The sequence below is a fragment of the Gordionus sp. m RMFG-2023 genome, chromosome 3, assembly GCF_954871325.1.
Source record: "Gordionus sp. m RMFG-2023 chromosome 3, tfGorSpeb1-WG-v2, whole genome shotgun sequence".
Taxonomy (NCBI): domain Eukaryota; kingdom Metazoa; phylum Nematomorpha; class Gordioida; order Chordodea; family Parachordodidae; genus Gordionus; species Gordionus sp. m RMFG-2023.
Genome location: NC_088777.1, coordinates 30,740,229 through 30,767,912, shown reverse-complemented (window position 1 = coordinate 30,767,912; position 27,684 = coordinate 30,740,229). Strand labels below are relative to the sequence as shown.

The 27,684-nt window shown below is 26.3% G+C and overlaps 1 protein-coding gene across 1 annotated transcript; it reads right to left on the bottom strand.

Annotated features, from left to right (window-relative positions):
• Positions 1-1,748: 1,748 nt before the first annotated feature.
• Positions 1,749-27,411, bottom strand: LOC135926880 (collagen alpha-1(IV) chain-like). The gene is made up of 13 exons (XM_065462814.1): positions 27,091-27,411; positions 24,508-24,607; positions 21,273-21,427; positions 20,835-20,960; positions 20,433-20,558; positions 17,710-17,835; positions 15,081-15,206; positions 10,733-10,858; positions 10,328-10,453; positions 4,437-4,562; positions 3,321-3,681; positions 2,529-2,615; positions 1,749-2,221 (listed from the first exon to the last, which is right to left on the bottom strand). Exons 1-13 carry the CDS (start codon positions 27,409-27,411, stop codon positions 1,749-1,751), a joined length of 2,379 nt encoding a protein of 792 aa, XP_065318886.1.
• Between the last annotated feature and the right edge of the window lie 273 nt (positions 27,412-27,684).

Below are 27,684 nucleotides of genomic sequence, written 5' to 3'. Positions count from 1 at the left end.
GTTGTTCAGGGCGCTCCAGGAGAGAGGAGGGAATTAGCTCCTTTTAGAGCTGGAGTGGAGCAGCGCTGCTCAACCGCTCTTTTAAATGTAATGTATAAATTAAATTATTTTTTAAATATTAATAAATCTATTTAGTTATTTTAAAATTTAATAAAAATGAAATTTTATTTTATTTAAATTTATGCAATATTAAATGTTGAGCCGTTTTTCACCTAATCAGTTAAAATATTAAAATCAAGTTTTTCTTTCTTTTAATATTGAAAATTTCTTGGAAAATCTTTTAAGTTACAATATTCATTTTATATATATATATGATAAAAAATAGTTTTTGATATTATGGATCCAGACATCATAGAAGAAGAAATCGAAATAAAAAATAATTTATCTATTTAAATGACTTTATTGCAGATTTTCAAATATTTATAATGCTGAAAATTTCTTTGCTGCTATTATCCATCCTGCATTCAATTTAAATTGGGAATGGATAAAATGTGCACAAAATATGGAACTAAAATACAAATTAATTAATTTTTTAAGGAAACAAATTCCTGATGCAAAAATAGTTACAGTTCACGGGAACCCTGCAATGTTTTGGAAGATTTTTTTTGGATTCCATGAAATTGATCATCAGGAAGATAATATATTGGACAAATATTTTTTAAATAATGATATCAAAATTACCATTTTTGATAAATTTCCTGAATTGAAAAATATTTTTTATAAAATATCGCTTCCTTCTAGTGCTCATGTTGAGCGACTAAAAGGGTTTTAGGAGAGAAGTGTGGATGTTTGTTAGATTCAAATTTAGAAAATTTATTACTTTTAAAAGCTAATCAAAGGTTAGAAATATTTTGATATCATTTAATATAAATAAAACATTTTTGATCAAAAACTGTGATTCTGTTTCGTGTACTTTCTAAAAAAAAAATGAACAAAGGAGCGGCTATGGATATGCACACCATTACTTGGAGCGGGAGCTAGCTCCTTTTGAGAAAGTAAGTGGGAGCGGGATCTGGCTACTTTTAAAAAGGGGCGTTAACAACCATAATTATTTGAATAACTATCAAAATAACATTATTTCAAAATAATGAAACAAATGTATTTTTAAAAAAATGATATAGGTTTTAAAATCATGATTAATTTGGAATTTTTTATAAACCAGATGAACGAAAGTTATTTAGAAATTATGGTGTAGGATATATACAGAAATATATTTTAAAAGGATTGAATATTATTATGAATGTACACATAAAAGATCGTGTTCATGATATTAAAAAACTTATTTAATGCACCAATTTATTGATATAAAAATTTATATAAACAAATTTATTAAAAAATTATAATATAAAGAAATAAAATATTATAATAATTAATGTATATTAATTTATATAAAAATTATGAGTATAAATAATGCTCTAAAAATAAATTCTAAAGCAAACATAGATTTTAAGCAATAATATTATACAATTGACAAGAGATTCGTCACTCATTTAAAATTATAAGTATAAACCGTCGAACAAATAGCATTTGTTAAAATACAGCACCAAACTACTGGGTTTTAAAAAAATCATAATAAACTTCCAAATTATTTTTTGATTGAAGGAAATTAAATGCAATTGGTGGCATTAAGTATATTATTTAGACATTTGTAAGTTTTCCTAATAACACCTTATAACCTATACAACAGTTAAAAAAAAATATTATCTATAAATAAATTAGAGAAAAAAAATATATGTTTTTACATTTATTTAATGGGTACAAACAACGCAAGAGAGTTCTTTGCCTGATGGATATCTATCAGGTGGTAAATCACCAGCCATGACTTCTACTATATAAAGAGCAGCTCCATCTCCGGGAGTTTGATTAGGCTCCTGATCGGCGTCCTCATCGACACACGTGAAGACAGCTCTACTCAATTCTTCGTTCCCGGACATAATATAACCTCTATATTCCATAGTCCACCCGGGGGGACAATTCGCGAAAGCTGGGAACATAAAAACATCTGGACGGGGTACACAGCATAAAGCGCACACTCCTACCTTGAATTTATGACCACGTTTGGTTAAAGGGGAGTGGGTGTCATATATACGGAATTCTGCTCCATATATGTTAGCTTCCGATTGAAAACCATCAGCGTAAAGATCATAAGTGGGACGTTTAGGCAGGCATTGATAATCATAACCAGAACCGGAAAAGAAGTAATGACCGCCAGATATATAGCCTAATCATTAATGGATGGGGTGGAATATATTTATTTTTATGAAGAGTCTTTCAGATATAATTTATACATCTTAAAATAAGTTCGTTATCATAGAAAGATATTATTTCTAGAGGTAAATTAGAAATAATTTTAAAATAATAATTTAAATCATGAATAGCATTTAATGCCAACGAATATTTAATATATTGACTATTTAATGCCATGTATAATTTAAGTCATTTTAATCTGTTATATAAGTGATTTAATATTAATTTTCTTGTAAATTTTTTATTTAGTTTATTATAGGCAAATTATGTGAAATTTGTACCGTCATATATGAGTGTACCATCTCTTGAGATTCCATTACATTTAGATTTGCCCCAATGTACGTAACAAACCCATTGTTCCATAAGAACTAAATAATTTATTCACAAAGTTATATTTATTAGGACTAATATTGTTTAAATAATATCATAACGCTCTATCGCCAATATTTTTCTCATACCATAATTTTTAGATATTTAAATTAAATCAGATGATACTATTAAAAATAATCTGAAAGAGAGTAATGAATTAATTGTTAAAAATAAAAAGTGCAGAGGTGTAACAGACATCTTCAAATCCCTCTGCAAGAGGAAGGAAGGCACCACTAGCCGTAAAATATACACAATTATAGTATTTTCATATATAATATACAGAAATTGTAATTTTATTTATATAATAATCTTCTACATTATATTAATTTAAAAATAAAACGGTCTAAACCCAAAAATTTAATTTAGGGTTAATTAATTTATACAATTTCAAAAATTATTTAATTAAAAAGAGTAATATGAATAATGGATACCATCGTGGATATTTATGAGAGATCTATAATTTTTGTATTCAACAGAGCTCTACATAGATTAAAGTTTTGTAGTCATACCCTGCATAAGTCCATGGGAGAATTTTAGGCTTGACTCACAGTTTAAAAACAAATTGGACCAAGCTCAGCCCATAGTTAATTAAATACTTTAAGCCATGTTCAGGCCCATTAAAAAATTTAAATAGAAATTTGGTCCCTTCATATTTATAATAAATAGTATGTATTTTTTTAAATAAACACATATAAAAAATAAACCCTGAGGTCCGGCCACTTGGCAATTGGTGCATTTTCCGGGCTGACCATCGGTTCCAGCCCTACCACCTTTACCTGGTGCGCCATCGAGACCAGGTGCACCTGGTAGCCCGTCTGGTCCGGCATCTCCTCTACCTCCTGCTTTACCCGCCGACCCTGGTCTACCCGGAGCTCCTGGTGGGCCTTTAGGACCGGCTTCACCCGGAGTCCCAGGGAATCCATCATTTCCGGGTTGACCATCTTGTCCCGGTTGCCCTGCGGGCCCCACGTCTCCTGCTTCGCCTGGTCTTCCTGTATTACCGACTGCCCCTACTTCACCGTCTTTGCCTGGAAACCCTAACTCACCCTTTGGACCTGGAGTTCCCTGTAAAAAGATTATCAATGATTTTTTATTCCATCTTTTAATTTATCATTTTGTTAATCTACTTCTAGATATAATTAAAATCAAAACTCTCAGATTCCAATTCTAATATATTTAGATAACAAGTCTTTTGAAAGCAAAATAAACACAAAACTTGAATAAAAACGGGTTTGGTTACGGTTTAAAATATCATTAAAAGTAAGTTCTGGTTTTTTCTTAAATTTAATAAGGTTCGGTTGATTCCAATTCCAAACCCTGCCAGTAAGCAATAAAATTAATTTAATAAATTAACCATCAAATAACCCTTTAAACTGAATCACAGCATTTGATCACTTGAATACAATTTAGTAAAGTTGTTAAAAATGACCCGGTTAATATTTTAGCCAGAATAATATAATGTAAGCCTCGAGATTTGGCAGGTTCAACCCTTTCTGCCATCTATATGCAAAATATCCAAGCTTATTATTTTGTCTAAATTTTAATCGGGTTTAAAAATCGACTCGAATCAGTCTTTTTAACAACCCTATAATTTAGTCACACTTTTGTTGTGATAGGTTCTTATATTAGTTCCTGTAAATTTTAAAATGGGTCTGGTTTTCCCAAAAATTTCTAGAGAGGGGTTCCGGGTGCTGGGTTTTAAATAATGGAAAAAAATGCTTGGATCATAAAATTTTAAACATTTAGGTTATGCAATCTTATTGATTTGTTATTAAAAAACAGTAAATATAAAATTTAATAATTTAAATTAAGTTATGTACCCTTTGTCCCGGTGTTCCTCTTTCGCCATTTTTACCAGAAGCACCATCAGATCCTGGAAAGCCATCATTTCCAGGTAAGCCAGAAGCACCTGGTAATCCGTCTAACCCTGCTCTTCCATCTTGTCCCTGTTATTACATAGAATTATTTTGATAATGGTTAAAAAAATTAAATCAAGTTTTTAATATTTTTTTAAGAAAAGGTCCAATTTTTAGTTTATGTCAAACCCCGTAATTTACATTTCAAGTAAATCAAGTTTTAAATATTTTTTATGAAAAGGTCTAATTAGTTTCTGCCAAACCCTGTAATTTTACATTTCAAGCCCGTCCTGAGATAAATTTTGTCATTAAAAATAAAAAATTTTAGCTCTATTTTCTAAATTGTTTAAAGGGAAATTGAAATAGAGTAGGGAAATGTGCCATGAATGGCCATGTTTTTGCTTTTTTGAATAAAAGGTATTAAGATTTGGGTTTAAACCTAATAAATTTTATATCAATGTGTAGCTTAATTATCAATCTTTAAAATAAAATTTGAATCAAAACTCTATCTATAATAGTTTAAGAACTAGATGATGTTATGTGAAAGTTGTCTTTCTGGCCAGTCAAAACTTAGTATGTATTGACTGGCCATATACTATGCGTTGACTGGCCATAATTATTATTTAAGAAATTTGTTATTAATATGAATCATTACAATATGAAATACTTGCAAAAGACCTATCTTATATATATATCTTCATTTTTTAGGAATATAAAAATTTAATTATACAAAAAATTAATTATTAACAGCAAAATTTATCATCATCCATTTAATAATAATATTTTATAAATTAAATCAAACATTCTTATTTCAATAAAATTAATCACTATATATTTAATGAGTTTATAAATTATTATCTTAATTAATTACATGTTAAAATGATTAATAATTAAATCATAGCCATTTATAAATTTATGAAATTCAATAAACTAAATTAGACATAATATTTTTTAAGAATTTTATAATAAATATGAAATATTACAGTTAGAAATATTTGTAAAAGACCTATTTTTTCATATTTAGTTAATAAAAATTTAATTATACACTAATTTAATTAGTATTAATATTTAAATTTATCATCATCTATTTAATATATTTTATAAATTAATATCTTAATTATAACATTCTTAATTCAATTAATCACAATCTATTTAATAATTTTTTAAATTATTATCTTAACTATCTACATGTTAAAAGGATTTTCCAACAATTTAATCATTCATTATGTTTAATAAACTTAATTAAACAATTATTGATACCCAACAATAATGAAAACCATTTTATTAATTTATAAATGAAACAATTATTATATCTTTATTTACATATAAAACAAATAAATCATTGTTATTTGTACATTGAATATGAGCCCATTCTTCACACTTCAGGCATTTAATCCACTCTTCACCTTTCTTGCTCTTTTAATATGCCTTCTTACATATTATGTAAAGCCACTAATCTTGAGTTTTCTTTAGATTCTTCTTTTTATTGTTTTTTTAATATTTTTTAATTTATGTTTTTTATATGGTGATGAGGTCAAAATTTCTAATTTCTTTTTCCTGTTGTCTATTAATATTATTACTATATAAAATTGGACGTGGTAGAATAAATTGTGAATTAAAATTATTATTGGACTGGTTACATGATGTTAAGTTATACAACTCATCATTAGAAGTGGTAGGCATAAGACTAGGAGTGGAATTTATTGAATCATTTTCAGGATCACAATAAGCTAATTTTATCACTGTCAAAGGAATATTGGATAATTCTGACATATTATCATCATTATATATTAAATAACTATCTTCAGAGAATACATCAGGGTTGTAAAGAAATATCCCACATGCTAAAAATCCATTCTGAATATTTTTGGGGGTTGTAGCTTTAGTAAGCTCCATTTTAATAATTGATGGTATATCATATATAGTAAAGATTGCCTACATGGTTTCTCATCCAATTGTCGATTCTGTTATTATAAAAAATTTTAAATGGGCCAAAGACTTGTTTTATGCTAAAATCCATGAGAGATTTGCTAGCCTGTACTATATAATCTTTTAAAACATCCTCCTGAGCTCTGGTGAATATTAACCTATTTAATTGCCATCCCATATGAGGATATTGTAAAGTCTTTTTATATTTATTCATTGCTTTTCTTAATGTTGTTCTTGGAATATTATATTTAGTAGCTGTTGATAATGTTGATCTTTTATTAAATTATATCATCAATTGCCAGTTTAATTTGTTTTTCACTTGAATTTGCATGAAATATTCTTTTCATTTGAATATGAATGTATAAATTTTGGCCAGTCATTGCCTAGCCAGACAAGACTCACCTATCTATTATTAATAATCACCTTTATATGTCTATTAAATAAAACCTTTAAAGTCTAATTTTTTGTGTAAATAATGCTAAATGCCTAAATATAATATTTATATAAAATGTCAGTAATTTAAATTAGTAATTTTTTGACAAAACAAAAAAATGTGTTATGATTTTTCCAGAAAGAGGTATTAAAAACAGTTCATTTGAAATATTTTTTTATTGGATTGCTCTATTCAATAAATGAACTTATGTAAGGTACATAACATAAATATACACATTTTGACCAATTTGAGAGAAATCGATCAAATAGATAAAAAGTTAAAGGGTGGTGGCCAGTCTTCAAACATGGCCGTTTATGGCACATTTCCCCTAAATGCTTCAACGAGTTGATTGATATAATTTTAGTTTATTTTAAATAATCTACCCCAGTCGGGGTATTGTAAAAAAACAATGTTTTTTAAGCTTGGCCGGAGTATTTATATTTTTAAGCTCTGGGGAAATTTTTTAAATTTTACAATTTTATACCCGCTTCCGATTTAGCCGAATGTAAGATCGGATCGGGTCTACAGGTCTCTTTGCTATATAAATAAGATATAAAATAAAGTGTGTAAGAGGAAAAAGAGTAAATCGGGCCCAAAGCTGGTGGTGAGTATATAGATTAAGAGGGAAAAATAAGAGAGGCCAATCTAGGTAGAGATTAGCGAAAAATGTTGATAGTTAAAAAAAAGAAATTAAGAGATTTATTATTATATAATATTTATAAAAACTAGGCTTCCAAAAAATATAATCGAATTTTTCTTTATTTGTTAATTTTGATTTAGAACAGCAAAAAATAAAAGTTGGCTTCCCCCATATTTCAACTTTATTTCTTATATTTAATTTGTTTTAGGAAATTTTAAACAAGTAGTCACTATAATAATTTAAAAAAATTAATATTGCTAGTGTCAGAAAAAATAAAATATTTAATTAGAGTGACTTTCTTAAAAAAAATTAAAATAAAGAATAATTCAAATATTTAGATTTTAGGTAAACTGCAAATTCCAAGGTAAACTGCAAATGCGCAAGTAAAAATTTTTGATACATACTCTATTAATTGAAGTGAGATTAATTTTCTTATTGTATTTCCTTTTATCTCCTAATAAATAGTTTAAATCCTTTAATATGAAAATGAATCTCACTTCAATTAGTAGAATATATATCAAAAAATTTTACCTAAGCATTTGCAGTTTAACTTGGCATTTGCAATTTACCTTGGCATTTGCAGTTTACCTAGGCATTTACAGTTTAGTCAAACCTTTACATTATAATATATTAAAAAAATGGAAATTTTAAGATCTTTTCAAATTTTATTTATTCTTTGATATAATTTGCCGTTATAATTAAATTAAATTTTATTATATTATTTTTTAAATTAAATTATATTTGGTTATGATTTTATATGAATACAATTTTTAAAAAAAGTTTAAAATTATATTTTAATTTTATTTAATTTTTAAGTTTTTTTTCAAAACTAAATTGATAGAAAGTATAAAGAAGATATTGTAAGTATTAATGACAAATATAAATTTTATGATGTATTTTTTTGGATTTCGGTTTGGAAATTTTTTTTTGTCGCTAAAACATTCAGAATGAAAAGGCTATTTAAATGTAAATTTAAATATTATTATAACATTGTGCTCAGATATTTCCAACTAAAATTGCTTAAATGTATATTTTTATGTTTCCGGTTCGAATAATAATTTTTTTGTGGCGAAAACATTCACAGGGAAAAGGCTAACATTTTAAACGTAATTTTAATAATTTTTATATCATAAAACTCAGAATTAAATTCTCTATCCAAAAATGCTTAGATGTATTTATTTACGTTTCGGTTCGAAAAATATTTTTTTTGTCGCTAAAACATTCAGAGGGAAAAGTCTACATCTTAAACGTAATTTCAAATATTATATCATTATACTCAGAATGAAATTACCTATCTTATCTTTTTAGCTATCTTATCTGCTATTAATATTTTAAAAAAATGACTGGCCGGCATACATTTGTTATAGGGGAGAGCAATTAAACAACTTTGTTTACTACTGAAGCATGATGTGGATCTCTTAACAAATGGGATGAGGGAAATTGACGATAATAATGAAAGTAATAAATTTCCCCGCTATTTTAAAGAATATTAAAATGTTAGCCTTTTCCCTCTGAATGTTTTCGGACAAAAATTATTCGAACCGGAAAAGTAAAAATATACATCTAAACAATTTTAGATAGGAAATTTAATTCTGAGTACAATGATATAATTATATTCGAAATTACGGTTAAGATGTTAGCCTTTTCCCTCTAAATGTATAAAAAATATTTTTCGAACAGAAAACGCAAAAAAATATATCCAAGCAATTTTAGATAGGAAATTTAATTCTGAGTACAATGATATAATAATATTCCAAATTACGTATGTTAGCCTTTTCCCCCTGAATGTATTCGCGATAAAAAAAAAATTTCAAACCGAAAACCAAAAAAATACATCAAAATTTATATTTGTCATTTACTTCATAATCCAGTACTTATAATATCTTTATACTTTCTATTTAGTTTTGAAAAAAACTTAAATTGAATAAAAAATATAATTTTAAAAGTTGCATTTTTAAAAAATTGAATCAATATTCTTTATAACATATTTTTGCATATATCTTATTTTTTTGTACGATATTGGTTTCCATTGTTATTTTGTCTTCACAAAATTAAAGAACACCCTTTTTAAAAATTTTATTGAGCCCCCCCCCCCTCCCAATTAAATTTTCCCCGATTTTTCGATTACTTTATTTTTTTAAAAAATTATTTTTAAAAGGGGAAAATACCAATTAAATTCAAACCCGAATTCCCCTATCTAAATATTCTTTGATTAGCGACCGAAGTCGATCCCTCCGCATTCCAGGAATTTCTTGTTCTACCCATTATCAGTGTTATATTATCATGTTATTGTTCAGTCCTATAAAATAATAGTAGAACTGGGATATTTTTTTGGTTTGAGTCTATCAAATAATAACTTTAAAAAGAAGGAAGACTGTGACTGGCTCGACTTAATTTTAATATAGGCTAAACAGATTAAAATAGGACATCCTAGTTTGGTTTGTTTTAATAATTTGGTGATATTGTTAATTTTAGTATTCCTAGATTTTTGTTTTTTTTAAACTATTTTTTATTTTATTATATGTTGTTTTTTTTCTTTTACTTTACAGACTATTTATTCGAATCTATAAGCTGGGTAAACACGGCTGTATAGCAGGGGCATCACTTTTGCAATCACAAGAAACTCAAAATATTTTTTAATTATTTTCAAAAATTTCAAATTTTGAGGGGGCTCTTCAATCTTTTTAGGGGACTCAAGCCCCTGCCCCCTCCCTCTCTTAGTGACACTACTGCTGGTTAGTAATAAGTAAACCAGGACATGGCTTAGGGACTTAAAAATTTAAAAATGCAGCAATAAATATGTAAAATATATTATTAAAAAAATGACGACAAATTTAAGAAAATATTAACTACCGCATCTCCAGCTTTCCCAGGAAATCCATCTATGCCATTATTACCCGGAGAACCTGCTTGCCCAGGTATACCATCTCTACCTGGTTCTGCATCACTTCCTGGACGTCCAGCCTCTCCTCTATCACCCTGAATCATTTATAATTTATTCCATTTTATCTCGAAATCTACATTTTTATAACTTGATAAAAATTCTTGATATTATATAAACTTCCATAAACAGTTTTAATATTAAAAAAATTAAAATTATAATAGCTCAAAAAATATTAATATAGTATAATTTGAGCATAATTAGCATTCTCTTAAATTTAATTAATATTTCATTTGTAAAGGTTAATTTTTTAACTGCTGCAAAGGAAAAACTAATTAAATTAGAAGAACACTTTAATTTTAAATAATTATTTGAACGGGTGCTCCAGGAGATCCTGGGTTGCCGTCTTTTCCATTATTTCCTGGTTGTCCATCATTGCCAGCATCTCCATCTTTACCGGAATTACCTGGGGCGCCATCATTCCCGGGAGAACCAACTTCACCCTTTACATTTATTTATGATATATATTTTTATTTCATATAAAACGATTGGAATTTGATATTATACATTTGAGATGTTGAATATAATTTTATATATTACATCAAATAACTTTGTTATAGAAGAATAAGTTTTGTATATGATGGTCATATTTAAAATTTTGTTGTATATATATCAATTATCATTAGATACTTTTTAAATGTGTTTGAATACCGATATATAGTTTTAAAGGTAGCTAAATACAGATACAATATTTTGCAAGATACCATTTATATTATATTCATGTAAAGTTTACATAATGCCAAAATTAAAAATCTATTGATAAAGCTCAAATTGTGAATTGACCAAACATTTTTTATTGAAATAATTAAATGAGAATAAAATATTATTGTTAGCTAATATCAATAAAAAATTCTCATAGTTTTTTTTCAACATATTTATAGTCACACTAAAAATCTTTATCGCGCTGGAAGGTAATGTAGTGTTTTACTTTATGAATAACATTTTTAGTATAATATAAAAATAATCATTCATAGTTTGAGGGTGTTAAAATTTATATCCATATCCTCTTAGGGTTTTTAAAAAAATTACAATTCTTAAATCTTTTCTTGTTATTTAGTATTTATTGGAAATTTTGAAAATCTTTAATAATCAATAGCTGTGTCAATTCTTTTTATATCTGGCATTTGATGTCAAGTCCAATCATGTTTGAAAAACTTCCTGTTGATGTATGGATTTTTTCTTCTTTGTCAATTACATGATATTAATTATTTAAAGATTTATAATACATAAAGAAACTGATCAATCGCTATTCGAGTCCTTATTAAGACCCGGATACCAGTTTTTGGAAGTCATTTCAAACTTCAGCTCCAATTCACCAATAAAAAGCTTTACCTAAGGAATCAGCCCACATTAGTATAACTGTGACTTCCATAGACACATTAAGGCATAGTTTTCACTGCCGATCGTGTAAAGGTTGAATCCTTCGGCATAACTAGCGCAATATGCTAATCTAACGAGACTTAAATATCTGCTCTAGCTAAGCCTCCTAGAATTTTTATATCCGATAAAAAATAGCCTAGTGGGATCTCCGGATATTATGAAAAAAGGGTCAATTCTTGTTTGGGAGTAATCTTGAATCGATGCAATGGCTCCAGCCAACCAAAACTTTAGAAGATCACGTTTTAATCTTCCATTCTTATTTTCTTCTTTATTTTATTCTTTTTATAGTCAAAACAATAGATTCTTTATTATAAAATTGTTTCCTATATATAGTCTTTTATAATTATGTCATTTAACTACTACTAATATGCAATTACATTGACCTCCATAAGATAAAATGTAAGAAATATATAATTCAAATAGCGTAACATAGGCGTAGCCAGGATTTTCATAGGCGGGGGGGGGGGGGAGGAAATTAAAAATTACTGGGGCTTCGCCCCCAGACCCCTTTTTGGGCGGGCCTTCGGCCGGGTTACTTTAGTCTATATATAGTCATAAATATTTTTACAAATTTTAATATAAGCCTGGAACAAATATGAAATATATTTTTATTAGTTTATATAAAATAAAAATATAGTAAATTACTTGTATTGTATATACCTTAATATAAAAGCATGGTAATAATTTATTCCAAACAATTATAAGTAATTTATTTATAAAAAATAAGTAGACATATAGTTGATTTTACTCTATTATATGGAATTAGTTATAAAATACTAGGTAAAATTCCACTTTTACAGACATATTTGGCAGTTAGAGAATATATTACAGTTAATAATTTAACAAATTTTATTAAAATGCTCTTGATATTAAATATGCAACAATTTGCATTCAATTATTTAACGCCATCTATTTATTTTAATAAAAATGATATTTAAATTTAATTTTCATATTATTTATCCCACAATGTCTTTAAAAGTTATTTTCTGCCCTTGTCTCCCCCCCCCTGGCTACGCCTATGTAGCGTAACCTTTTAAAATATATATAAACATTCAAATATAATACCAAGTTAAGATCGTGATGTTTTACTACAGAGGTTTCTAATTTTTCAGTAATTGATGGTTTCAGGTATTCGGCCCGTTGAGGAATGTTCGGAATTTCTATATGTAACTAATACTTCATTAAGGCATTTTTTCCCATCATTTGTTTGTTCTCAAATACCGATTTTTTATAGTTGCATCTTTCAACTAATCCGTTACTTCTCGGATGGTATGGTGTAGTTTTTAAGTGTTGTATATTCTTATTTTTGCACCATTGTGGACCATTGTCTGTGACAATTTGACGTGGAACACCATATCGTGTAAGCCATTTTTCTATTAAATATTTACTTGTATCTTTGATTCTATCGATCTCTATCCATTTTGAATATGCATCGATTCCTACCAGCCAATAAAATCCGTCTAGTGGTCCGGCAAAATCTAAATGTACCCTTTCCCAGGGTTGTGCTGGCGGATTCCATGGGTATACGGCAACTTCTGGTATATCTCTGCGATGTTTTTGACGCCCAATACATATATAATGTCTCGTAATGGATTTCATCGATGTAATACCGGGATGACCTGTATGTAATATCTGTAAAACTCGTTTTTGTAGTGAATATGGAATTATTAAGCGACCATTCCAAAATAGGATACCGTCATCATTTTCTATTTCATCTATTCTTGTTCTAAAAGCTTGTAATTCTGGTGCTTGATTTTGTATTATTTTTACGCAGTTTCATCTCTAAGTTCTTATCTTGATACAGTTAATGTGTCATAAGTAAGATTTCGTCGGGCTAGCTCCTTTATATTTTTTAAATAGCTCATTACGGATTCGGTAGCCCCGCGACTTAATCTAATGAAATCAATTCTTGATGCCAAAATAGTTCTTTCATCTTTATATAGTTGTTTTGCTATTTTATATATGTCAATCCATCCTACCTCCTCTATATTCCTAGGATAGAGTAATATTTTGATATCAGTTATAATGTTTATTCCTCCGTAAGCTATAAATAATTTTTTTAAAGTGGCGTCAGTTTGAGGAATATTTTTCACATTTAGTATATATTTGATATAATCAAAGTAGTCCTCGATAGAACAATCTTCCTTTTTAAAGTCCTGGAGAATAATTTTATCCATAATTTCTAAATATATATAATTTTTTTTATATAAACAGAAATTTTTTTTTATAATTCTATATATTATTAAGCTTGACCAAAGACCGAAAACCGCGCGACTTAGATTTTTTATCTCGTCGCCATTTTTTATAGTCAAAACAATAGATTCTTTATTATAAAATTGTTTCCTATATATAGTCTTTTATAATTATGTCATTTAACTACTACTAATATGCAATTACATTGACCTCCATAAGATAATATAAAATGTAAGAAATATATAATTCATATAGCGTAACCTTTTAAAATATATATAAACATTCAAATATAACAATTCTATATATTTTTTATTAAAAAAATATAATGTATAAAGAAAATATTTATTTCTAAAAAAATTTCTAAAAGAGAGTGGCCAAAAAAAGTAACTAAAAAGGACAATATAAAAAATCAAATAAATATTTTTTTAAAAAAGGCGTGGGGTCATCCAAGGAAGAATATATCCCTAGAAAGTTACATAGACCGATAGTAATATATAATAAAAACGCCAACAGCTAAAAAAAATGTCTAGGTACCGATACTTTTATAAAAATATAACTAAATAAAATACCATATATTTGAGTCTAGATATTTTAGCAAATCTCACATATACAATCATTTAACTATTATGTAATTATTAAAAGACAAGAATTATAAATTTAATAATTCAGGTTTTAAAAAAAATTAGGCAGAAAAATCTAAATGTATTTTCAATAGCAATTTTCATATAATTTTTTTCAGTATAAATACCAAATATCTATCGTAAGATTCTCGTGGTATTGATTTCTTTCTTTCTTTCTTTCTTTCTTTCTTTCTTTCTTTCTTTCTTTCTTTCTTTCTTTCTTTCTTTCTTTCTTTCTTTCTTTCTTTCTTTCTTTCTTTCTTTCTTTCTTTCTTTCTTTCTTTCTTTCTTTCTTTCTTTCTTTCTTTCTTTCTTTCTTTCTTTCTTTCATTTCTTTCTTTCTTTCTTTCATTCTTTCTTTCTTTCTTTCTTTCTTTCTTTTTCTTTCTTTATTTTATTCTTTATTTATTTATTTATTTCTTTCATTCATTCTCCTCTAATAAAACTTTTTAAAAAGTCATAAGTTAAAAACTAGAAATCCGGCTCTGCCAGTCTGTCCATCATTGCCCTTTTTCCCACTATTTCCTGACTTACCATCATTACCCCTACTACCGGGTTGACCATCGTTACCATTTTTACCATCCGCTCCAGGGTTACCCTTTAAAAATTTTTTTTAAATAGAATGTTTTATTTAAAATGGGAAAAAAGTTATAACAGAAATTAATACTCGCATCGAACAATACTCACAACATATTAGCTAAATTCAAATAATCCTAAAATTGAAACAAATTTGAGATGAAGATAATTTACCATTTTTGATAGGGGAGTTAGATTGTGATTCCATATTATTATTTTTAAATAAAACTTAATTTTTTTCCAATTTCGATTGGTGAAACTTATTTACCTATGTGTATATCTATCTACATGTTATATTTTAGGATTTATATTTATTTAATTAGATAAATATATCTTATTTTATAATAATAATAATAATACTCACAATCTATCTAATCCAACAAATAATTTTTTTGACATGTCTGTAAATATCACTAATTAACGAGAGAAGTCAAAATTTTGATTGGACTATCTAAAATTAATCTTAAGATTTATTTTAAGAGTGACTATTAATTGTTCACTTCACAAACATATATTTAGAGAAAACAAATAATGGTTTCCAAGCCTGTAACCATGGATTTTTACTAAGGAAGAAGCGAATGGATAAGGGTTTTTTTTATATATTTACTACGAATAAATCTACCAACAGGGAAGCAAATTTGAAGATGCATATTTATAAATTAAATAAAAGAAAAAAATCATGCTTATACGATATATTTGGTCAAAAATAAACATTAGGGAACCAAATATAAAATTGCTTATTTTTTGATAAATCAAAGAGAAAGAAAATTTTTATAATTCATTTTAAATTCTTATCTTTCTCTTTTTTTAAATAAAAAATTTCCTACTTTGAAAACTATTAATTTAAAATGTCTAATAATTCTAATTGGATTGTAGAAAATTTATTTAAAATATCATTTCGCTCAAGAAATTGATGTTCTTATAGCATTTCGTGGCTATTTAAATATATATGAGGGTAATTTGCTAATTTTTTAATATATTTTTCAAGAATCGGATTTATTATTTGATACACTTCAAACTATAATTAACGATATTATTGTCTGAAAAGGATTAAAGATTTCAAAAATTCTAAAGAAAAATTTGATGTTTTTGTGGAAATTTATATAAAAGAGAATATTGAAGACAATTTAGATATGAAAAAAATGTAATAGATTCGGATTGCCCAATAAAAGAATTTTATAAAATTTTGATAATTAAAAGAAGAGATAATTTAGATAATAATTTATTAAATCGTTTTCGGTTCGATACATTAATAAATATGAAATTCGTAGAATTATTAGATAATGACAAATTCTAAAAATTTAATCAAAAATTTATTGGACAAATTAAATTAAACTCTTCTCAATTTTTTGACTTACACAAGCCGAACCCCGATTTAAAGGTAAGTGTTTAGGGATGATGAATTTAGAAAGAAAAAGAATGGCAATGAAATACTTGAATTTTTAATATATGCTATGAAATGTTTTAAAGAGTATTTTAAATTATGCAAATTCATCCTAACGGGTTTAACAGCAGCAAGTGCAGAAAGGAGATTTTCATTTTAAAAAAATCAAAATTCATTGCAAAATTCGAATGAATCATAATAAATTATCTAATCTATCTGTCATTGATTTAAATTGAAAAAAACGATTAAAATTAAATCCAGTAAAAACTCTTATAAGTTAGTACTTGATCATTTTACCCAAAAAGAAAGACGAATTCCGCTTATACATAAATCTTGTTTTGACTAATAAAAAAAATGTTTTTGAATTGCTCCCCTATTAATAAATTTGACGCTTCGTCACTGTGATACTTCATATTTCATGCGAGTAAATATTGATACATAAAATATTATAAATAACTAATTAATGTTATTTTCGCTCATTTTTTAATTACAATTACCTTCAATTGTTTATAAATGACTTTTAATATGAATTATAAAAAGAAATTTTTAAAAAAATTTAAAAATTATTTTTGGGGCTCTGGAAAATTATTTGGAGGGGTCTGGTCCACAACACGGCATTGGTGGTGTTGTTTCTTAGTTGTGCAAAAGAGTAATTTCATTTATATAGGTTATATATTCTACAGTCAAACCACGTAGTTAGTTGATTCGTTTATTGCCAGTATATAAACTAAAAATGATATAAATGTTCATGATAAAATTATAAAATTAGTAAGTTAGGTATTTCTACACATACTGAAATACATTTTTGGTAAAATCAGATGATTAAAAATTTATCAACTTATTTAGAGTGTTTTTCAATTTTAATAATCTAATTTTTCTATAATGTATTCCAACGTGTTTCGAATACGTATCCTATACATTTTTAACAATTTTATAAGATATCACGCGATTTGACTAAGGCAATACGCATATTGACATTGATTCATGATATATAAACATATTTTATGTATATTTGATTTAAATTTCGGTGTTCTGAACAATCTCTTGCAACTTCCTAACAAAGTCTCTGCAAAAAAATTTACTCAAATATATCATTATAAAAAAATATTTGAGTTAGAGAAAATTTAAATTAATTTTAAACGATTGGTCCATCTTCTCCTGGTATTCCATCATTGCCTGGTCTGCCAGGCTGACCTCTATTCCCATCTCTACCCGAGTTTCCTGCTCTTCCTTTAGATCCAGGGCTTCCTGGGGGACCTGTAGGTCCCTGTGAAAATTATATATAATAAATATGATTATTTACATAAATTATAAGAATTTAATTCACATTTATCACACCAACTTATATATAGTATATTTTTAATCATAATTTTGGTTGGTTTGCGATTTTAACTTTATTTTCATTTATATTTTGGTTTACTTCATAATCCCTAATTTAATTTATAGCTATAATTTATTCTCATGTATAATTTAATTAATTCTCCATCAATTGTTTTTTTTCTAATCATAAAACTTGCGACTTATAATAAATATAATTTTTATTGAAGTAATGTTGGATATAGTTAGACTTGTACATATAAAGACTTGTCGGTGGCGGTGTTTCTTAAAAAAAATATCTATAGGAGGTGATACCGAATTTAACTTATCATGAAAATCTACTGTGGCAGCAAATATATTTTTTATTAAAAAAATTTTTTTTAAAAATTATTAATTTATTAAAACAACTTTTTATTTATATTTAGATTTGCAGGGCATAGTGAATATCTTCACGAGTTCAAAGTGAGCCTAGTTATGGAAAATACATTCCTGCTGGGTTTGCCTGTAGTTGAAAAACAGAATTTTCTTAGATAAAATTATAATAGGAAGTTTGGAAGATTTAATGTTTTTATTTTCCAAAAATCTTACACATCTTTTATATCTAAAGCATGAGAGGAAAATAATGTATTAAATTCCTTATAAACTAGTCAATTTGCTCCAAATTTTGGAGATGGATCAATAAATATTTAGAAGCTACTATCGATAGTCTGAATCTGAAGTCACATATGTTATATCACAGTCTGTAATATGTCCATGTAAAGCTTATGGAGGCAGTATATTAGTGTACAAATTGTATGGGGGTAATTTTTTCTCTTTTTAATATTTATTCACTCTATGTTTATCGATTAAACGAGGGTTCAAAAATAATAAAGAATTTTGGCCTGGAACTAGATTTCAAAGACCAAACCAAATCGTAAACCACAAAGTAGAGGCTAAACCGTGGATCAAATATAAAGACCGCAGAAACTTTAACTAGACCAAACTTTATGTTGATAAATATCTAGATAAAACATAAAATTCGGAATAATTATTCACAGCCCTAAGCTCTGCCCGATCACGAGCCGGGCTGTATTTAAATTTTTTAATATACCCGTGCCTGGCCTGGGCAGGGCCGGGTTGAATATTTTAAAACCAAATATTTTAAATCGCCATTATTAACTATAAAAAATAAAAATAGTATTATATATTTTTAAAAAATCCGGATGGCCTGGAAATATAAAACCAGTGCCGGGCAGGGCCGAATTTTTTTAAAAAAAAATCCGGGCCAGACTCTGCAAATGGTACCTTAGAAGCTCTGAAATTTATTAAGCATATTTTGAGGGATATTATTGCAAGACCACTATACTATCTGATTATTAATTTCATTTCGAAATTAATACATTTTTCTTTAGCGGATAAAAAGGTATTATTAAGGTTCTAGCAAAACTTGAAACAAGTTCCAATCAGAGCTAAATGAATATCTATATAATTTTTGCTGGTGCCACTCACACTTTCTATCCTTGAAAAATGTTATGCCATTGTGTGGGCGGTATTATATGGTATTTATCAATATTTAACATATGATATATTTAAACTGTTATCATTATCAAATTCAAAGCTATATTCGGTGATAATAAATCCAATAATGATATATTTAAATATAATAATATAAAAAAATCGGTAGTGACGTGCCCAGCGCTGACATTTTTTGGGGGGTCACATCGGTCTGAGAAATGGTCGGCTGTGGCCGATTAACGCAGGGCCACATATAACGAAAAAATATATAGCGCGTGAAGCGAAATATAAAGTTTCTTTTTAAAAAAAGTTTCATTTATAAAAAAATATATAAATGTGTTAAAAAATAGGAGTTAAGCTCTCAGCTACTGCCTGCTTTGTTTAAAGAATGTCTAACATAAAGTTAGAGTATATATTCCAAAAAAATAAAGATTCTATCCAACAAAAATCTAACAAAGACAATGGGAACTATGTTTACTAAAAAGAATAAAATATAAAGAATTTTTAAGATTTATATTAAAATGTTTTATTCTTTCTTTAGTTTGCAAAAAATTTTATGCTTCTAAAATCTAAAAAAAATGCTAAGCTAACCGAACTCACAATATTGAAAGATATTTAAAACCGTAACAAAAAATATTACAACAATAACAAGTGTCAAAAATGTAAGCTAGACTATAGCATGTCTACATTTTCAGCAGATAATGTAGATATCGTTTTTTAAATTTGCTGGTAGTTAGTTATATCTTTACTTTAGCCTATGTAATCTACATCCGACGTAGCTAAGGGGCCTCTCTCATAAATATTAAATTTTTTGCCCGAAAAAAATCACAAATCTTTTTTTTAATACACCCCCAAGTGTCCCCATGCCATTTTACATAAATTTGTTTCATTTTTATGCTTATGTTTTTGATATTGATATTAATTTTTAAATCAAAAGTAATAATGTGATTCTAATTATATTCTAATTCTATTATTCCATAGAAAACATTTTAAAGACTATTTAGTTGAAGAGATATTTATTATCTAACTATCTCAAAAATATATTAAAATTACATCTTCTCCAGGAAAACCAGCCTCCCCATCTGACCCTGCTGGACCGGGAAGACCATCTTTACCATCATTTCCATGACCTCCGTCTCTTCCAGGTGTACCATCTCGGCCTGGGTTACCAGGAGATCCCTTAATTTATAGAATATTTGTTAAGGAAAAGAGGGAAAGGTAAAGTAAAGTTGGTTACATTTATAATAATTTAGATTTTAATGAAATATGATGGTAATTTAATTTTTATTCGCTAAAATGTCTTAGGCCCCTCATTTTTAAATAAGATATAGGAGTGTGTATTATTAATATATAAAAATATGTAAAATAACAAAATAATCGCCAAAATTAAATTAAAGGAAGATTATATTAATCTTAAAAAGGCTAAAAAAGAAAAAGAAAATTAGTTAAAAAAACCTTTCTCCCTTGTTTTCCTGGGAATCCATCTCTACCTGGATTTCCATCTGGGGAAGGCTGACCTGGAGAGCCATCTTCACCAGGTATTCCACCTTGTCCTTCGGAACCGGGTTCTCCGGGCAATCCCTATTATTTATCATCAATTATTTTTTTTATAAAATATTTAATTTTACTCTTATTAGTTAGTACTTCTGCTCATTTTAAAACAAAGATAGTGTCTTACACAAAATTTAAATTATTCTCCTTCGTTATATAGTCAAAAAAAAATTAAATATTAATAATTTAAGGAAAAGGACCTCATATTGAATAATTAACACGTTAAAAAGGATATTAATTAGATTATAATGATGAATACTACTCTAAATTTATTATAAATATAGGTAAATTACATGAATATAAACAAATGCATAATATTAACAATAAAGGTTTAATCTAAACCTGAGCCCCAGGTCTACCTGGTGGACCATCTCGCCCCGGGGTTCCATCAGCTCCTGGGAAACCATCTTTACCGGGTGAACCTCCATCTCCAACTGGACCGGGCTCTCCTGGTTCGCCTCTAAGCCCTGAGTTTCCATCATTACACTCTCTACATCCTAATGTCCGATATTATTTTATGATGAAAGGGAGATTATAAAAATATTTTAAGTTCTTGATGTAAAAAGAAACGTATAGGAAATATATGATTATATTTTATAAGGATGGTTAGAATTCTTTTGTTTGATTTCATACTTGAATTTCATATAAAAATTAAAATACTCATTATAAAGTTTTCAAATGATTTATACAAATTCAAGCAAGGATTGAAATATGTTTATGATGAAAATATATTAAATTTATTATTATAATAACAATTCTTTTTGTATAAATTATTTTTATATGTGTTCAAAGTATAATTTTATTTATGAGGAAATGAAGAATATTTAGTTTACTATAAAAACTTCTAGAATTTATTTTCATAACTAGATAGTCATATTAAATATGTTTTATCAATTAAGACTCTCCTTACCTAATCAGACATTTATTGGAAATAAATTTCCTATAAAAATGTTCTCTGCATTCCTATAATACTTGCATATATTTTTAAATGTCCACTGAAATAAGGTACAAGAGATAAGGAATATATAAATTAGAAATTTTTTTAATTATTTACCCTCACTTTAAATAAGCTTAAATGTAATTCGAAGTCAAACATAATACTTATATATAACAATAATATAGGACAGGGTTTACCCTTCAGCAGAGATAATATAGGATAGGGTTATCCTTCAAATTCAAACAGTAGCCGATAATATTTTTAAAAAGTATCTACTATGTAAAAAAAGAGATGAAGTTTCAAATAAATTACAAAAGAAAAGGTTATAAATGACAATTATCCCTTGATAATTATTCCCCCAAAAAAGAACCATAAATCTAAAAATTTTAATCTAATATATAACTTCTCTTCACTTCATTAGTAAAATTTTTAATAACGTGTTTAAAATTTGAATATACTAATGTATAAATAGCCTATTCAAAAGCCTGACAAATTTATGAAATAAATTTTTTAAAAATTGTAAATTAAAACTAGTATTAGCTTGATGTTTATTTTTAGTTCTTGAATCATTCTATATGGTGCCGCTAGTTCTTATTATCATACCTGTTAAAAAGTAAATTTTGATTTAAAACCTTGTTTGATTTTTTTTTACTCAAATATAAAATATTTCCTCTCTAGCGATAATGATACGCCTGAGTTATTTGTGCCTGCCCAAATAACCTAGAGATTCTATTTTTTAAATTTACATAATATTTAATTATTTTTTGGAATAAATTAGTTTATATATAATTACTTATATATTTTATGTGTTTAACTCTTAATTAAATTGATCTCCAACCTTACTTTTATTATCTTGCATCGTTAAAATTATCAGAGTTTTTTTAAAAGAAAACCTTCAATCTACAAATGCTATGCATATTATTAAATATTATAATAAGTATATATTATCTAATCCCATAATAATATTTAAAATTGGGTCAAAGTGAAAATAAAAAAATAAAAATTTTTTAAAAAAAATTTTTAAAAAAAAGGGTGCATTTTTAGTATTAAAAATCATATAATTTTTTAAGGTTACCTTTTTTTGGTGGATGGATTTTTGATTAAATAATTTTTTAAAAAAATTTCTTTTAATTAAAAAGGAACCAAAAATTTATAACGGGAAATTTAAAAAGGCAAAATGAATATTTTGAATATATTTTCGAAAATAATAATATTAGATGCTGGGGAAGGTTATATTTATAATTCAATTGAGTTTTTATAAAATTCCTAGAATTAGAGGGATTTCTTAAATATTCCCAATAAACAATAGTATAAAGTGCCGAAGAAACAAACAAAGATGAGTTGCCATTTTAAAAATTTATATCCTATCTTATCATTTTGAAATTTTGTCAAAGGATATATACAAAATATTTATAATTTGAAAGAAGATTAAAAAATAATTAATAATTCTTCAGCCTAAATATAATTAGAGGGGTAGGAAGAGTGTTGTTAAACGTCTCGAATTAAGCCGAATTTTAAAAGGCTAACTAATTATTTTATCCGGAAAAATATCACGCCAAAGATTTTGCTCATAGATGGTACAAAGATTTGAACATCTATTAGCGAAATCTCGACGTTTAGGCAATATTTTTCTGGCTAAAATATTGAGTCAGTCATTTTTAAAAATCGGCTCAAATCGAGCTGTTTAACTAGCATATTTAAAAAAATATATCTAATAAAGTGTTTAATTATATTCTAGTGCAATATAATTTTCTCACTTTAATTTATTTAATAGCGATACCAGAATATAAAATAAAAGTATATACAGAAAACCAATAGTTGAAGTGGTTAGTTTTGTTTATAGCGGAAAAAGAAAAAACACATATTCTAGGTTTATAAGGTTCTGAAAACATTTTGATTACTGTATAGTTTGTTCTCTCTTTTTCTTACTATTCAGGAATACTATTTTAAAAATAATGAACTATAATTCAATTTCTGATATATTCTTTCTCTAAGTTTATTTAGCATCTAAGCTATCTATAAAATTAAATTAAAACATAAAAACCTTAAAAATAATAATTTTATTTTGGATAGGCAAATTTTTGATATAGTATTCTGCAATGATGTCCATCTTTGGAAAAAAATATATTAAAATCGTTTAAATAATTTGTTTTGAGCTGTAAATTGGCAGGAAATTGGATTTACAAAGGTAATAAAAAATTGCTTTGAATTTTCTTTGCAAAAGAGGGGGGGGGGATAGGGGTTAAGAGATTAATGAAAACAATTATTTCATACTAAATAGCAATCAACTTTTAACCTAAATGGAGGTAAACAAAAACAAACGATGACATAAATATAACATTTAAGTAACTTATTGAAAAATTTTTTTTTATTTGATTCCTGTTTTGTCATTATATGATTATTTTATTTATGTACATTTTCCCCAAAAATGTAAATTCGATACTATGTTCATTTTAATGACAAATTATAACGATTTTATTATAAATATTTATATTTTAAACTATTTTACATAATAAAATGTTTTAATTCAAGGGGAAATTCAAAATATGAATGCTAAATGATCTGTTTTTATATGATTTTATATAGTTAATCTGAATAATTTTAATAAAGTAAAAATTTAATATGGTTTGTGCAAATTACTTCTTGAATAATCCCCACCAACGTAACTCCTTTTATTTCTTATTTCGATTTTTCCTAACCTGATATTTTGCGATTTCGAATCCGAAGATTGGGATTTCAGCTATAAAAATTTTTTATATAAAATATAAATCAATGTTGAAATTAAATTTTCTAAAAATATCTTATATTACTTCATCTAATTTATTTGTGGTTGATTATAAGGAAGGGGGAAAAAATAACTAATAAAAAGAAAGAAAACTCAAGTTCTTTATAATATATATAGAATTCTCACTAGTAATTGATTCAGTGAAAATCAAAAATCTTGAGTCTTCCATCTTTGAAATTAAGAAGAAGTTTATTTTGTTAATTTTTCAAGAATTTCACATTGAAAATTATTGTAACTTTATTAAAAAGATTGATGGTTATTTTATTATTTATTTAAAATTAAATTTAGGAAGATTAATCCTACTTTGTTATAATTTATATCACCTTTATCTAAAAATTATATAAATTAGATTAACATATTTTAGTTTGTAAGATGAAAAAAAAATATGAATATACTGGTAAATTTTATTCCGTTTTAATTTTTTTAGCGAGTTGACACTGATAAAATTAATGTTGTTAAACGGCTTGTGAGGAGATTTTTAAAAACGGCTAACGAAATATTTTAGCCAGAAATATAACACTCAAGCCTTAAGATCTTGCTCATAGATGGCACAAAGGTGTGGACATCTAATAGCAAAATCTTGTGACTCAAGCAATATTTTTCTGGTTAAATATTGAGTTAGCCGTTTTTAAAAATTGGCTCAAATCAAGCCGTTTTAAGGCTTATAAATTCTAAAACATTTTTAAAAAATTACAGGATAAAAAGTTACAGGCATTCAAGGTTTAAAAAAATCTTTAAATGAGCATTTGAAGATTTTTTTCGCTTAAAATTTTGGGCTCAAAGTAATTTTTTTATCAAGATAAAAAATGTTTTTTGTAATAAAATCTTCTTGGAGCAATATATTTTAAAAAATCATCAAAGGGAAAATCAAAGAAGATTTATTTACAAAAAACATTTAATATTTTGCTCAAAAATTTTTTTTACAAAAAAACCTTCACGTTTTTTGATCTTCCAAAAGAGCAAGAATCTTTGAAGATTTTGAATTTTGAGCAAGTGTTAAACCCTGTAGATAATAGACAATACAACCCTTTTGGAAATAGTTTAAACTCAATTTTAATTACTCCATGAGGGTAAAAAGTAAATAAATTTAAACAAATTGGTCTTAAACTGTATAAAGTAGGATAATATAATAATATTACAAATATTTTATTATTATTTTTAAGTTGATATTGGAATTTTCCTTACACAATGAAAAAAATTTAAATGACTTGGTTTCGAAAGAGATAAAAAATTTAGGATGTAGATGATTTAAAATCTTTAGGTGTAGTGTCGAATAAATAGTCAAGAAATTTATTACTCCATGAGGGAAAAATCCAAATTCTTATAAAACCTGGGTTTCGATATTATTCATTTCACCAAAGGTTTTGTAATACTTCTTATCTACTACCCAAAACTATTTATACTGTCCAACCAAGTTGTTTAAAAATGTTTATTTTTCCTTGTAAAGTAAAAAAAAAATCTACTTTCAAAAGATTTAGTACTCTTTTTATGCCCAAACTTTTTATCAAGCCCAGAGACAAGTTATTTTTTAAAAATTGCCTTTTACCCTTATGGAGTGATAGGGACTTTTGGGTTTAAACTATTCCCATTAGGTTGGTAATAATGTTAAATAAGCTTAACTTTTTATTCATCCAAAATTAAATTTTTAAATATGTTTTACATTTTAAAAGCGATATTGACGCCAACTGCGTTAAAAATTATATGAAAAAATAAAATATAAAAAGTATTAATCAAATTTATTTTATTCAAAAGATGTTGATCTAATTTATACGAATGATTTTTAGATATTAATTATTACAAAATATTATTAATCTTTGTGAATTTATCTTTAAAATAATGGTTTATGAACCATTTTTTTAATAAAATATTATTTTAACAGAGTTACAAGAATTTTCAATTAAAATAGTGGGAAATTAATGTTTATTCTTGCAAAGATGAAAGGCTTTTTTGTCTCATTTTTTTTACATTAAGCGGTTTATTTATATAATTAGTCCATGACCTTATTAGGCAAAATGTAGTATTGGTAGAAGTTACTTTTGAAAAACGAGTTACTATTGTGTAAATAGTAACATAAAATCGTTACATTTCGAAAGAAACTAGTTACATTGAAATTTATTTAATAATTTTTTATATATAACTTATCATTTTTAGTATAATCTTTTTATTATAAAAAAAATTGTGCGATTTACAAATTTTAATTAAAAATTAAATGAAGAAATAATTTATATATAAATATTAGATTTTTTTAAAGGTAACTAGTTACAGTTAGGTTTTATTTTCAAAAATATTTATAACTTTTCACTAGTTATTTGAACACACTAATAAAATGGCATAATAGTGCTTCTTCCAATAAAAAAAAAATCCTTAAATAATATTTTTTGATATAGATATTTTTCCTTCTTTAGAATCGTATTGAATGATATTCATGTTAAATTAACCTTAGTATATTTTGACAATCCTTCAATTTGATCGAAGAGTCTGTGAAAGGAAGAACTGTTAGTTATTTTAGATGGCATTATTTTTTCTTTTATATTTTTGACAGCGTCGGTCAATAGCTTTTCTTGAATTTCGTATTTTTCTCCGACTATTTGGGAAATGCCACTAATTTTCTTGTATTGCAAGTAAAATGTGGGTAATAGAATAACGCATGCTATTATGAACATCACCAATAAAATAGAGCTGATGCAGATCCACAGATACTTTATAGGATTTGATTTATCACTGGATGTGGAATTTTTGGTTGCCTTAATTGTATCCATTCTTATTTATTTAAAAAAGGTATGTATAAAATGTTTAGTTATTCATAGAGTTATAATAAAACATTTATATTTAAAGAATGGATAAAGCTGATGCAAATCTTTGTCCATAAATAAGATAAACATGGGAATTCATATATTTTGAAATTATTGGCAAAAGAAAACTAGAATTCTTTTAGAAATATGCCAAATTTAAACATTTATACAATCGTATGTAATGTCACACTTTAAAAAGAAATATTAACCATTAAAATTAAAAATTTAGATAAAATTTTT